Source organism: Pelodiscus sinensis, chromosome 23 (assembly GCF_052426305.1).
Source record: "Pelodiscus sinensis isolate ZL-2025 chromosome 23, ASM5242630v1, whole genome shotgun sequence".
In the NCBI taxonomy this organism is placed as follows: domain Eukaryota; kingdom Metazoa; phylum Chordata; order Testudines; family Trionychidae; genus Pelodiscus; species Pelodiscus sinensis.
In genome coordinates, this window is record NC_143074.1 from 11,100,334 (window position 1) to 11,115,377 (window position 15,044).

Below are 15,044 nucleotides of genomic sequence, written 5' to 3' on the forward strand. Positions count from 1 at the left end.
GCCGGCACACTGAGGCACACGCACAAACCCACGGATCTGTCGCCATGCAGCATGTGGCCAAGAAGTCACTTCCTGGCATGGCCGTACAGATGTGCCTTGGGATGAAGCTGTGCCAGGGGACAGTATCCATTACAGGAGAACAGGAAATGCAGACCCACGCAGCCGCTTCCAGCAGTTCCAGATGTGCGGGGAGCGCCGGCTCGGCTACACTCCTCCCTGCAGAAAGAACCGAAAGCGGAAGGCGCCCTCCCCTGCTCTCCCTCTGCCTTGAGCCTCAGCTCCCTTGGTGCTGTCAGAGCGCGACCTCCAGCAGAGGCTCCAGGCCTCTGAAAGCGGCATTTCCTCTTTCCATTTGGCAGGCGATCGCTTGGCAGACCCTCCTCTGAAGGGAGTTAATTTCCTGCCGCGCAGGGTCATCAGGGCTGGGCTGAGTCAGTGCTGCACATTCAGGCATTGTGAGTCCTGTACAGCACATCCACGCTGAGGAGCCCAGGACAGCAAGCTGCAGCCACCTCGCTGGCCCACAGTGACCCACGCCGGTTCTGCTGCTGCTTCCACTTCTTCCCTGCGAGCTCTGAAACTCCCCAAGGCTGGAGTGGAGACGTTTCCTCTTCCTCCGTCTGTTTCTCCTGCGATCTACAGCGAAACAGTGCCGCCCATCAGGCGTTCCCGGTCCAGGGCCCCAGCCTCTGGACACAGGCTAAGAGCCGGGACGCGGAGAAGAGAGGCCGAGCAGGGAATTGGCATTCCCTCACCATGGAGGCTGGGCTGTTCCTAGCAGTGCTGCTGCTCGCTTGCACGCCGTTGCACACAAGTGAGTGACTTCTCCTTGCCAGCGCGCGGAGTGCGGGGGGGTTGGCTGAAGAGGTTGGTTTAATTCTGTGTTCTCCTGCTTCACGTTGGCCCCCTGAATCCAGTTTAGCCAAGCTCCCTGTTTTCCCACGCAGCAAGCAGCCCAGGGCACTTTCATGTGCATGTGTGAGCTAGACCCAGGCCGTGCGCCGCTCTGTCCCACAAATAGCCAGAGCCCTGCTCTCGCACCGGGAACCTGCACCCGGTGGGACTCTGCAGGCTTCTCCATTGCCCATTGCAGGCTCCTCTCGCTTTCAGTAGAAAGTGGATGGTGAGAGCAAAACCCAGCCTTGATTTCACTTTTGCCCACAGTGCGGGAACCCACAACGCCGCCTAGCTCTTACCCAGCCCTCTGGTTAGCTCTGTCACAGCCAGTGATTCCCTTGGCCAGCCGGGAAAGCTCACCAGCACCTCCTCTTCTGTCACCCAGCTGAATTCCCTAGGCCGGGGCTGTGCAATGGCTGCAGGAGGCTGGGGCAGCTTGTTTCTCAGGACCCAAGACTGTCGCATGACGTCTGTCTCCTGTTGCTGGTAGAGCCAGATCCTGCAAAGTGCAGATCGTCTCTTGTCATGGGCTCAGCTCCGTAAGCTTCCCTGGGAGTCAGGCAGTCTGCAGCCCATAGGACTGGTCTCCCTGGGCCTCATCCAAACCCACTGAAGTCAATGAGAACCTGTGTGTCGACATTAGTGGATGTTGGATCGGACCCCGAGTTAGCAAGTAAGAAAGCAAATTACTGAAAAATAGCGGAGGGGAGGAAACCCTTTCCCTGGCCTGAGATGAGGAACGGTTTGTGGCTTCCCAGTGACCCTCCAGATAAATCTCAGTTCTAGGACTGGACAATACAAGCCCTGTGCAAGGCAGCTGAACAGCTGTTAGGGGTTTCTAGGCTATGCCAGGCATCCAAGGGCTGTGCTGCCCAGGTCTCCTCTCCCATGCCACTGCACAGAAGGGAGGCTGCTCTGACCCGTTAGGTTTGGTATAAAACCCCTTTTGCTTGTGCAGCCAAATCAAAGTCATGGGGCTGCCACCAAAATGCTGAGCACTGACGTTTGGCAGAGGCTCTAGCTTGAAACGTTGCTGGGACCAGCCAAGCCCGGCTTTGTTTGTCTCACTTTCGACTGTCAAGGTCCCAGGCAGTGCAGGGAAAGGGGAAATGAAAATAGTGCTTGAGCTTTTGAGACCACATAAAAATAGGGAATTTGCCAAATATCCTGGATTGGGATGAGTCCTCTCTCTGCAACAGTATGCTCTGGAGAAGGGGGCTGCTTGGGAAATTACCCAGCTGCGTTTATTCACCCGCCTGCTTGTGTTTAGGCCAAAGAGCAAAGCAACATTGGAAGGGAAAAGTGCAATTCAAGATGAGCATTTGAGCAACTGAACAGAAATCCATGACAAGGGCACATAAAGGGGCTAAGGGCAGCCAGCAGGGATGGAATTAAATCTTGCCTGGGAAGTGACCTGGGGATTTGGTGAAGGGTCGGCCTATGGGATCTCTAATAGACAAGGTAGGGACGCGCTGTGAAAATTCTCATTGATTCCGCAGTGATTTATAATGTTCTCTGATCCCATTCACACAGCCAGGCCAGCACTAGGCTTAACTCCAGATCCACAGCGTGTTAGGCTTGGGCACAGAAGAGACCAAGATCAAGTTTCCAGGAGGATCCCGGGTGTGAAAGTAGCATGGTTATGACTTCCCCTGGCACAAAGCACTGCAGTGAGGGGCTGGGTCACCCCTGGCTTACAAGCTGGGCTGCCTTTCAGTGCTCTGCTGCTGCAGCTCCCAACCTGCATGAAGGGCAGATCCTAGGTGTCTGTGCATAGCCACAATCCTGGGCCAGCAGCCGGGACCTCTCAGCAGCACACCAGCCATACTGTGGCTCCCCCCAGCTGTTACAACATGCGGGGTGACCCCCATACACAACCAGCCTCGAATCGTCCCCAAAGAGTGTGTTCTGCACAGTCCAGATGGGTTCGATCCTGCAGCCCTCTCAGGGGGTCAGTACTCAGCAGCTTGCTGTCTTAAATGAAGTTTCCCTCACAGGTCACAGCGCTGGATTAAGTTAGACTACAGAACTGAACAAGGTTATTGGAGTCCAAGGAGCTACGTTTTGAGTACAAGTGTAGGGCATTACAGTCGGAAACATTAACAAGAGAAATAAAGATAAAACCACCTCCTAGAAGAACTACATTTAACAAACCAGATGTGGTTCAAGGTGAAATTCTTACCCCAGCTTCCCAGTAGCATTGCTGGCCGAATTCTCAGGTCAGGGTCTGCTCCCCAAATTCAGCGAGTCTTGTCTTCTTAGACTAGAGAGGGGTATGGAGCGAGACCCCTGGGTGTTTTGCCCCTTGTTTTTATAGTTCCTTCCCTTTTGAAAAGCATTTTTCTGAGTGTGCCCCCGAGTTAAAGTTCTGTCCAGCTGGGACCTAGGGTGGCTGGTTGAGGAGAGAGGCTTCCTGCTGTTTCCTTTCACTGGTGGATTCTGAAATACAGATTTTCTGTCATCTTTCTCCCCCTCTCGCTGTCTGCTTAGATGTAAATTGAGGTGAACAGGTAAATTCATCCGAGGAAGTGGGTTTTACCCACAAAAGCTCATGATATGATATATTTGTTAGTCTCATAGGCTACATCTAGACTACAGTCTTCTTTCGGAAGAAGCTTTTTTCAGTCTTCCAAAAGAAAACGTCCACACTGCAAAAGTGCATCGAAAAAGCGATCTGTTTTTTCGAAAAAGTGCATCCAAACTGAATGGACACCCTCTCGCATATAAGCTGTGATTGCTACGGACGGAATGGCCACCAGGGCACCTGTGCTTTTTCCTCTTTCCTCTTCTTCCGAAAGAACTCCCACTTCCCCATCCACACGCACCTTTTTGTGAAAGAGCTCTTTTGGAAAAAGGCTTCTTCCTCATAGAAATTGGTTTACCAATGTTGGAAAACTCCCCTCTGTTCTTTCAATTTTCTTGCAGAAGGACACAATTACAGTGTGAACGTTCCTCAAATTTTGTTGGAAAAATGGGTAGTGTGGACATACCCTCAGGTTTCATAGGACTGCTTGTTGTTTTTAAAGTTCCAGACTAACACGGCTACCCCTCTGAGACTCATCCCTTAGTTTAAGCCAGGTCTGCTTGACCAGCTTTATCTCGTCAGGGCTATGCAAGTTTGAACATATGTCTTTAGCATCAAACAGGGAGATGTCAGAACTTTACTCGTACGGTTGCTATGTACGCTGTTGATCTCATTGATCAGCGAGTTGCTAGTTTTTAAATGATACCTCCCCAGGGTGTATTTTGTACAAAGATGTGTGCAGGCTGTGGCTACTGAGGTGTGTGGGCTCCCAATGGGTACAGATGGTTTTTAAACATTAAAGCACCAAAAGCCTGGACCACCAAACCAGAAGGGCTGGTAAGCATGGAAGCATTTTCAGGGATCTCTTCTGCAGTTTGCTCAGCTCAGGCAAGATCACTATTGGCTAACTGCAAGATTCCCATGAGTCAATTTGATGGATTCTTGCCAACCACAAGCATTCAGAAGTCACGCATCAAGTCCCAACAAGCATCAGAGCAGTTTAAAAAGCACAAGCTATTAGAAAATGGGTGAATATCAAGGGGGGTGTTTTTAGCTTTCGGGCTCCATTTGAGTCATATATTCAAACTCTTCTGTGCGACGAAGCTGCTAATAAATTACAGGTCAGATTTTCACCTAAACATATGACTCCAGAAGCTGGGGCTTTAAGAAGTCCCCTCCCCTAACTATCCCAGCACTTGTGATAAAGCTACATGCTTTAGCAGCATGTGATGAGCAGGCTGGGAGAGCAGTGTGGAATCTCAGATCCCAGGGAGCACACCCATCTGCAGAACAGCGATCGTGGAAGTATGGTAATGGCAGTTCCCGGAGAATGGGAGAGGCTGTGTCCTGAGACAACGAGCCACTAAGGGAAGGTACATCCCTAGTAGTTGGGTAATACCTAGAGGTGAGGAAGGATTATGCTGATTTCAGCACTGAGCTCAATACAGTGAGGGGATCTACTGCAAGTGATGGCTCATGGAGAACTTCTAGGGGGCTGGATAATCTGGTTCAAATGGGACCGGACTGCATCCAGACAGCCTCAGTGAGCCCAGTGTATCTCTAGTGGAACCTTGTGACTTCTCTGGACCTACACCTGAGGATCGTCTCTTTCATTTCTACCACTGATGTTCCACATGGCAGGCACTGGGGCCTCCCGTTGGAGCCCTGCAGCATTCTGGGAGGGGGATCTGTGCTGACTGACAGGTGGGGATGGGCGCGAGAACCAGTGAAACAAGCCTTTCATGGACGTCTCACTTGGCACACTTTGCACAAGACTTGTCGCAAACATATAGCAGTGGGTGTTTAACCAGTTAACCAATTAAACTGGGGGGCCAGCGGGAAGGTCGCTCCAGCCCAGCTGGAGCAGCCCATCACCATGGTGGGCCCCTTGGGGCTAGAGCAGCTCCCAGCTCCCACCCCTTAACCAGAACCTGTTAGCATCACCCATTAATCAGTTATCCGGTTAACCTTTCACATCCCTAATTACAATCCAGTACAATCACGCCCTCCCATGCAAAATTGAAGCAGGAAGGGATGACACAAACATCGCTGACGGCATTCCAGGGACTTCCCGTTCTTGGTTCTAATCCAGCACGAGAACTGTCTGTGCAGCTGGGATGGTTTATGAAAACCATTTTGTCTAAAACAGGCTTCATCTTTGTAACGGTCCTTATGGAAGCACCTCTACTTTTGAATCCTTTTACAAACTCACGGTAAAACGTGGTTAGACCAATCGTGGATTGGATCGGCTCCTGCAGCGGGATTTCTCTGTGTCTTAGGCAGTGGTTTTCAAACTTTTTTTCTCATGACCCAGTTGAAGAAAATAGTTGATGCCCATGACCCACTCTAATTTGACTAGAGTGTGGGCTCTAGGTGGGGTTGAGAGCGTTGGGAGTAGGAAGGGGCTGTGGCTTTGGGGGAGGGTTAAGTCTCGGGCAGGAGAGACTTACCTTGAGGAGTGTTAAGGCAGCTTCCTGCCTCTGCTGGCATCGCAGTCTGCACTGTGCCCCAGAAGCAGCCAGCAGTGGATTCCCAGCCAATGGGAGTGTGGAGCTAAGTGCTCTGGGCAGGGGCAGTTCATGAAGCTCCCGCTGCCCCTCCCAGAAACTGGGTCTCCTGCTGGTTGCTTCTGGGGCACAGCACAGACTGCGGTGCCAGGACAGGCTGGTAATTGCCTTAGGACCCCCACTAGTCACCTGATCCCCCTGCAGCATCGAGACCCAGTGCGACTGTCTTAGGTGATCTTGCCAAGAGCTAAAGAAAATAGTTAATTTATCCATGCAAGCTCTGGCAAACGTCGGGCACTCAATTAACATCAAGTCAATGGAGATATCAATGTCCTTCATAGTGTAGGCATCTTGGCATTTAGCCATGAAAGCAATATGGCTTGTGTCTCAGTTTCCCTTTTCCTACAGCACTTTCACTCTGCAATGTCCTTTCTCCTGTGAAAGGTTCCAAGACTAGTTACAGGCGCCAACTGTGACTATCACAAGATTTATTCACATAAGGTGTGTTCCTAGGTACCACTCTTAACAAGTTCAAGGGTCTTTCCAGAAGATCAAGTGCATCGTCCATTTTTACACTTCCTGATTTCAGCAGCACATCAGTTACAAGAGCTAACATGAGCAATCCATTGCAAGTTACATTTACAATTACATTTGTCATGCCACACCTTTGGGTCAATACCATTGGAGTCCTGGTATTTTAAGGAGCTTCAGGGGGTAGCCAAGTTTGTCTGTTACAGAAAAAATCAGCAAGCAAATGCTCCGGTAGCACTTAATAGACTAACAAAGCATGTAGATGGTATCATGAGCTTTCGTGGGCACAGCCCACTTCTTCAAATGACCAGAGTTATGACTAGGGGATAAGAAAACTCGAAATAAGAAACAAAAAGTTTTTTTATCCCCTAGTCATAACTCCAGTCATCTGAAGAAATGGGCTGTGGCTTTCTTTTGTAAAATTAAGCTCTTTCCTTCTCTTTGGCCTCAAATCCTGAATTCTCTTGCTTAACAGAATCCATTGTTGGTTGGGTGAATCCTCTGCTAACAATTGCCAGCCTTTCTCCCCAGTCAGGTAATTCGCATCCACAGGGACACTCAGTTGTTCATCAGCTTTCAGAGTCTCAGCAGCTACCAGTTCCAAGGCTGGTTTGTGTCTTAAAGAGATACCATCCATTTTCACTAGTATGTTAGACTCACCGTTCTTTTATCCTTCTATTACCAAGCACTGCTTCCACCTGGAATAAGATGTCCAGTCCACCAATGTTCATTATAATTGTTTCCATCCATGTGTGGAATACATTTTATGTGTACCGAGGCATGTGTGGATGTGCACCACCAGTAGAAACATATACTGCTGGCTTTGGGTGCTCTGCTAATCGGTCGGGCAGCATTTGAATCTCTTCTGCGTGGTCACCCAACTACTCATCTTACAGGGAACACTGCAGCCCACAAGATTACAAGACATATCCAAAGTGTCTAGAGATGGGACTTTACCTGCCATCCTCTACATTCTCGAGAGATTAATTGCATAGCTGTTCTGCTCTATACACTCAGCTACCCAGACTTTCCTCTGAACCTCAGACACATACTGTCCACTTCCAGAATCAAACAATATTGTCTTCCTAACAAACTGCTTAAGCACAGCCACTTGGTTGTCACAGGGCAGTTCAAATTCCCTGGCAGTTTCTACTTCATCTGAAATAGGGGTGGGCAAAAGGGTATCCACGGGCCAGATTTGACCCACCATTCAGGTTGATCTCACTGGACCACCCTGATTTTCATGCAAACCTGCTCCTGGGTGGCCAGGCTGGCAGCTATCCTCTCTCCCCCCCCCCCCCCCCCTCTGCCCCAGCCAATCAGGGCTTAGGGACAGGGGAAGTGCACAGCACTTAGAATCAGCCCTGGCGGTTGACTCTAAGCTTAGTGCACCGGAGGGCAGGGAGCCAAGAGATTTTGTGCTCCCCCTGCCCCCAGGCCAATCAGGGCTTGGGGGTGGGGGGAAGCATGGGAAGTCTCTTAGGTGTATCCAGAACCAACTCTGGGACAGTTGACACATTTTCAACCACACTACGCCGAGGGAAATCTTCTATCTGCTCCACAGACAATAACTGGAGAAAGTCTCCGTTAGCAGGCACACTACCCTTCAGAGCAAACCAGCGGAAATGGCCTGTTCCCAGACAACTGCTTGGAGACTGGGTAGTTCCCTCCATGGGCAAGTCATTACCCCTAATGGACACAGGAACATTTTCTGCCATGTCACAACTCTCCACACAGTAACAGGTAAAGTCGAGGGACTCAGGCTCTAGCCGTCCCTTCCCAAACTGCAGATTAGACAAAGCCATCAGCCCACATGGCTGCCTGGGGCCTCTCACCATTCTTTTGTCTTCTTCTCCCTTGTCCCAGCACCCAGGGCTGTCTACAGACAAATCACAGACTCATAGACACTATACCTGGAAAGGACCTCGAGAGGTCATCAAGTCCAGTCCCCTGCCCTCATGGCAGGACCAAGCACCTTCTAGATCATCCCTGACAGGTGTCTGTCTCACCTGCTCTTAAATATCTCCAGTGATGGAGATTCCACATCCTCCCTAGGCAACTTATTCCAGTGTTTAACCACCCTTGCAAGTAGGAAGTTTTTCCTAATGTCTGACTTAAATCTCCCTTGCTGCAAATTAAGCCATACTGAGAGTGAAGCGGCTTCCTTCACAGACAGACTGTCACTCTCAGCTTATAAACTGCAGTCCCCCTCCAGCGGGCTGATCACTCTGACCTAGTTCAAGCAACATAGCTCCACCTGCTTCATAAGCCAATAATCCATCATTCACAAAACGTTGCCCTTCTCCTCAGTTAGGGCTTCAACCTGACCATCAATTTTAATCTGCGCTAGAGAAACCTTTTCCTGACCCACGAGTTCTCCCTGTGTTTGATCTGATGCCAGATTCACTTTTGAGATATTAAACATTCAGAAACCAGGTGCAGATTTCCCTGCATGGACAGTGAGCTTACTTCCTCAAACAAACACTTGGAGAAACCCTCCCCTTGGTCTTAGCAAAATAGGTTCCACACAGTCAGCTGACAGACCCACCCCCGCTCCCCCACACATGTCCCTGTTAGTTACAGATAACACAGACGAGTTACATTCGTACTTGTTTTGAGGCTGGGTTATCACATTAACCTGATTCAACATATCTGCCCTGTTACAAGCAACCCACATTCCAACATTGTTATAAACAGGCCGTCCGGGCGGATATCGGTCCTGCTGCTCTTCCCTTGCTTCTTCGACTTGGAGCTTCAATTTAGCCACTCCGGTGCTTCCTGACTCTCTCTTCAGTGGCCAGCCATTCCATTTGCCTTGCTGGGGCTTCTCTCCCTCTTTTAGCAGCCTCTTCCCTTTTGGCAGCCTCTGCCTCCAGTTTAGACATTCTTTGCTGTTCCAGGACCTGAACTGCCGCAAGTTTCTGTTCATACTCAAGTTGCATTTGGCTTGCAGCCTCCTGCACTCTAATTGCCTCTGCATCTCCTCCGGCCTGTGCTCACACTGCCTGGGCCTCCCGCCTTCGTCTTGAGACTGCAGTGAGCCTCCTCCCTGCCTTGCTCCACAGTGGCCAACTCTCCTGGACGAGACGCCATTGCAACCTCCTGCTCCCCAGAGCTTCAGGAGGGGCTGTTCCCCCTGTGGGGGGTGCCAGTGCTGGGCTGCACAGGGCACCAGCACTAGTAAGCACAGCCCTGTGCAAGCCCACATATAGGAGTGTTTGTTGTTTACACGCTTCCCTGACCTGCTTTTACCTTAAGGATTAAGGTGCTAGCTTAGAAGGCACCAGGTGGTAACTCGGAACTGCCAGCAACACGCTTTTTGGAGCCCTGGGACAGAAAGCAAGGCACAGACGCTGGGCTTCAGGCAGACTGGCTTGGTGGGGATAAGGCACAGATCTGGGCAGCCTTAAAACACTGGCCAGCAGGGAGAGAGATGCGGGTCTCTGCCCAGGAGAGGTGACATCTGGGAACCAGAAACTTGTGCCCTGAGGGACACTGGTGGGGGATGCAGGTGTAGTTACTATGAATCAGTGACACTAGGTAGAGCTGCATAATGAAACTCTGCGCGTGCGCGCGCACGCACACACACACACACACACATTCATTCTCTCTCCCTTACTCCATTTTTCAGGTAGCAATTTGGTTTAAAACCTGTGAAAAATCCTAGTTATAGAACAAGTCAAAAGCCTTCAAAATGGGGGAGGGAAAAGCTACACTCCCCAGCTGCTATGGACCCATCTTTACAGTCCCTTGTGCTGCGCCCCTGCCACCTGGCCCGTTGGGCTGTGCGAGTGCTCAGAGGAGGGACGGCTCCGACCTTGCCCTGCAGGAGTTGATGGTGCAAAATGTGGCCCTCTTCTGTGGGCCGGCACCACGTTTGTGTCTGGGGAGTCAGTACTCAGGTCCCTGAAGCCCCTGACCCCCCTTTCAAGAAGTGCACGATAACATCTCTCATGTCCCACAGTGAGCTCCACGGTGGGTGTCCATGTTCTGCCTTCCTAACAGTCCAGCTACAGTTTCCATCAGAAAAGACATTTTCCACCGTATCACAACCTAGCTGAGCGTTGGTGCCTGCTGCGAAGCCCCTGCCACGTCCCCCCCCCCGAGGTGGCTGTTTCACTTGCCGCTGTACCGTGTGTTTATGAGCTGGCAAAGTACTCTGGCGAAAGGTGCTGTGTGAATCGGGATCCAACTCTTGAGTCCCTTCAGCATGGCCATGCCACTTAACTGCCTCCTTTCTAACCAGACCTCCCTTCCCTGAACCCCACCCCTGCCTTCACTGGTCCTATGTGTGCATTGCACCCACACCCTCTGCTGTGACCTGGCATCCCACTGTGTTGCTGGCCATTCACTGGCATTGTGTTCCAGCTCACAGAAAGGATCTGAATCATATGATTGTGTCTCCGTGTGCTGATCTCATCCAGCTATTACTGTATCCATCAGCATCAGCAGCATCAAAGAGGGAGCTGGGTAACATTTCTGCTGCCTTCAGTGGAATTAGAGGTTTGTCCTAAGGGTCCCCAGATGCCCCAGATCTTTGGTTCTGCTGGGAGTGGCAGCTGGGGTAGAACACGCTGCCCTTTTGTCATTGTGCAGGCAGTGGAGAAGAGCTCAGGAAATGACTCTGCCTCATTTGGCAAGGGCTAGGAGCCTGGACAGCATGAGCCACAGGGAACTACCAGATCCCTCTGAATGGCAATGGGACAAAGGTTTGGCGGCAGTTCCCACCTCCCATGTCTCACTTCCCTCCACGTGTGGGGCAGGAGCCAGGCATCTCATCCCTGCTACCGTTCTGACTGAGCTAGCGCTGGATTTCCAGCAGCCAAAATCTGCATTGTCTCCCTTAAATCCCAGGCCTATGAAGAGGCTCTGGAGCCCTGCGGCAGCCTGGTGATCTCCCAGCTGTTGTGTAGAGCACAGAGCAGACAAGCAGAAATCATGTTGCCAGGCATAAAAAGAAAAGGGTGTATTCCCTTTGCCTAGACCCGCAAACAGGCTGGTTCCTTGGGAGACAATTTCCCTTCACCTGTGGGGAATAGTTTCTCTAGCCAAGACTGGGGGATTTCCATTACTGCAGCTGCAGAGCTGCATTTAGCTAACCTAAATTTAGTTAACACCTGCTTGGGATGGCGTTTTACCATTCAGGTCCCATGGGGATCTGCCCTGGGGCTGGCTAGCCCGCCTCGGTGCTAGCATCAGCTCCCTGAAACTTTTGGATGTCACACACCCAGTGACATTTCCCACCAATCTGTGTGGTCCACTGGTCATAGCAAAGAGCCCTGGATTCTCCTTCTAATCCCACAAAACCATTGCATGGCATCAAACAAGTTCATTTTACCTCCTCAGCCAGTCCAGGAAAACTGAGTGGTAACAAATCAGCTCTGAAAAGCAGAAGGACCCAAGCTAGTCTGGCTAACTAAATCATGGGCAGTGAAGGGTGTGACATGCTGGCAGTCCATTGAAAAACAACACTTTAACCATATCTTCCCGGAGTTCCTAACAGCCCCATCCATTACTAAAAGCTCTGAGTTCTGAGTCCCCTTTGCTTTCCACCACTTCTTCACTTGGTGTATTTTTCTCATCCTGTACAATGAGACTTGATTACAGCAGCTGTTAATGTCACCACAGAATTGACAAACCTGTATCAGGATCAGGACTCCTGGCCTTTGGTTTATCCTTATAGAATCTATCCTACGGAATCTGTTGGGCTATGTAGGTGCAAGCAGTGCCAAAGATATGAAAGGGAAACCACCTGATTCAGAAACAAAGTAAATAATAAATGCAAATAGACACCCAGTAATTCTGATGAGTAAACTGGTAAAGTTACCAACCCTTAAATGGCCAGAAACAGTAACCAACACCAAACTCATCCTCAGTGTCTGCCTAACAGAGCCATCCTTACCCATAAGCAGAATATGCAGCTGCGTAAGGCAACTGAAAATTTGGGGCACCACTGGGTCTTAGTGTCCACCCACCCGTCTTTTCCTATCCCTCTTCTGTGGCTCTGCTTCCTCCGGAGAGGATCTAGTTAGGTGAAAAAGCCTGTCAGACCTATTAGCAGAACATTAAACTGTGAAAGAGCCATTCCGGTGGTAATGAAGCCACTGAACAAGCATTTGCCAACCCCAGGTGGGCAGTCAGGCTTTTTAATTTAATGTGTGTGAGCTACAGACCTTAGTTTAAAATTGGCTTTAAAATACTTCATGAGTGTGTTGCTGAAGAGTATATCATCACATCTCTCAAACTCATTATTCCCCCGCCCTGGGCGGCCACCGGGCATAGGGGCACCAGTTAAATAGTACTACATAGAGCCTCATAAAACCTTAGGACAGCCCTGCAGCCTAAGCCCCGCCAGGTCTGATTTGCGCTCTGTGTATTTGTTTTTTAAATGATTTAGTGCTGGTGAAAGCCCTAGAGCAGTGGTTCTCAGCCTATTTATCATCGTGGGCCACATAGGAACCTCTCTGCGTGTTGTGTGGGCCACATCCACACAATATATATACTACCTCCATGGCCCTGGAGGTGACACAGGGCCAGCCAGGTACGTGTTCTGACTGGGCCCCAAGTGGCCCACAGCCTGCAGGTTGAGAGCCACTGCCCTAAAAGCCAATGCTCTTGGCTCTTCCCTAGGAAAGGTCCAGCCATGGCAGTAGGAGAGCATCCTTCTTGCTCATCTCTGCCCCCTGTCGGACGCACACTGCCCTGTAACGCTGAGCTGCCAAAAGGACAGTTAACATCCCATAGCCCAGGCTATCTTTGTCCTCTCTGTGGAAACAGCCAACAAGTGGGTCAAGCTATCTGAACCCAAGGGCGTGGGCGGGCACTTCTAAAAGCCCCTCCCCCAGCTTTGCGGGAGGGACGACTGGACCCAGGGCTCAACTAATTGCGGGGGACACATGATGAAAAACAGGGTCAAGCGGTGTGGGCCAAAGGTTTAAAACAAGAAAAGCGGATGGGGACACCAAGCAGAGAACCCTAGACAGCACCCACTGCTCCTTGAAGCTGTCTAGGGAGCCAGTGGACGCCACCTAGAGGAACTCTGCCCGGATGCGTAACACCAGGGAGGAAGGGAAATAGACCCCACAGTCACAAAACACCCCCTCATCCAGCATCCTCCTCCTGGTATTGTATATGGCGGCTTTTGCCAGGGCCAGGAGGAGGTTGATGAGGAGGTCTCGCGACTTTGTGGGGTCATGGGTGGGGAGTGCCTAAATAAAAAGGTGAGGGGAAAAGTGCAGCCAGCACCTCAACAAGAGGTTGTGGAGGAGCTGGAAAAGGGTCTGCAACCTGGCACATTCCAGATATGTGTGTACAGGTGGTCTCTAGGCGTGGTTGAAACCATCGGCCAACAGGTATCAGGTTCCAAATCCCATCGTCAATCCCTTACTCCATTCAATACTCCGTGGACTTTCTGTGTCTGTATGGAAATTCTCCCTCCCTTCCCAATGCATATGGCTTGCTCCATGCACCCTATCACTGCACCCCAGGGGCTGTGCCATTGTTCTGCACTTGTTTGGTTAGCGTCTCCTTCATCTGCTTGCAGAAAACAGGACTCCCCCTCCCTTCTAAGCCCAGTCTCCTCTGTGCTGGGTTACGGGGAGGGAAGGAGTTTGAACAGATTTTTTTTTCCCCTGGAGTACAAAAATAAACGCTCTTATCTGATGGCCCCGGGGCCCTGCAGGCTGGGCCCAGCTGAGCTCTGTTATCTGATCATTACATAATGCTGGAGCCAGGCTGCCTTCCCCCCTGACGGAATACCAGTGGGGCCTGGCAGGGAGGTGAGGAGCCAGCCCTGTTTATGCAGAGCGGGCACGGGGAGCGGCTGACCCTGTGTAACACTGCCAGCCTGAGCCTTCCACAGGGAGGGGCCCTTACGCCACTCTTGGTGAATGATGAAGCCGGTCTCGGCAGTGTGTACAAAACATGCAGTGAGGTTCTCCCTTCTCGATGCAGCATCCGCCCCCCATGAGAGGGAGGGACAGTAGAGAGGAAGGTGGACTCTGGACCCCAGCTGAGCGGGGAGGCAGGGGAGGAGCCCAGAATCCAGCGATGGCCCTTGATAAAGGGGCTGGCAGGTAGCAAGGAAAGGGTGTGGGCCAGGGCAGAGCTGGTGCCATGGAGGGTGATGCACTAGAGCTGTGCAGCTTGAGGGAGCAGGAGGGCTAGGTGAGATGGGGTGTGTGACTGGTGAGGGCACAAGGTGATGGGGGCTTCTGGGGGCACATAGCGGGGGTATGGCATGCAGGTGGGGTTGGGGTGCTATATGGAGTGGTGGGGGTATCCTGTCAGAGCCAATGGGAGGGTTTCGTGGCGTGGGTCTGAGGGATTGCAGGGGGAAGGTGTTTCGCTGTTCATGCTGAGGCGTTGTTGGGAGCAGGATTGCGAATGAGTGGTGTGTCGGGCAAGGGGGCTATTTTATCGGCACGGGCTAAGAGCTGATGGGGCTGAAGGAAGCCTGGGCCTGTCTTGCTGGCTGTGCTAACTAGGACCCTGAGCAGCTGGCTCCTCCCTGCCTGCGTGGCCTGCCGCTCTGTGGGTGGAAGGCTTCACACCCAGGCCAGACGGCTGGGTGCTCTCCCTCAGCT

The 15,044-nt window shown here is 51.4% G+C and overlaps 1 protein-coding gene across 5 annotated transcripts in view; it reads left to right on the forward strand.

Annotated features, from left to right (window-relative positions):
* The first annotated feature begins 220 nt into the window (after positions 1-220).
* The window catches only part of ENG (endoglin), a 76,097-nt gene continuing 61,273 nt past the window's right edge, over positions 221-15,044 (forward strand). For 3 of the 5 annotated variants that reach the window (XM_006118998.5, XM_014571490.4, XM_014571491.4), the window contains exon 1: positions 225-814. In XM_006118998.5, coding sequence (XP_006119060.3) covers positions 757-814 — 58 coding nt within the window. In that variant the 5' untranslated portion in view covers positions 225-756. Of the gene's footprint in view, positions 815-15,044 lie in introns of all 5 variants that reach the window. The other 2 variants (XM_006119000.5, XM_075905244.2) reach the window with 2 other exon arrangements.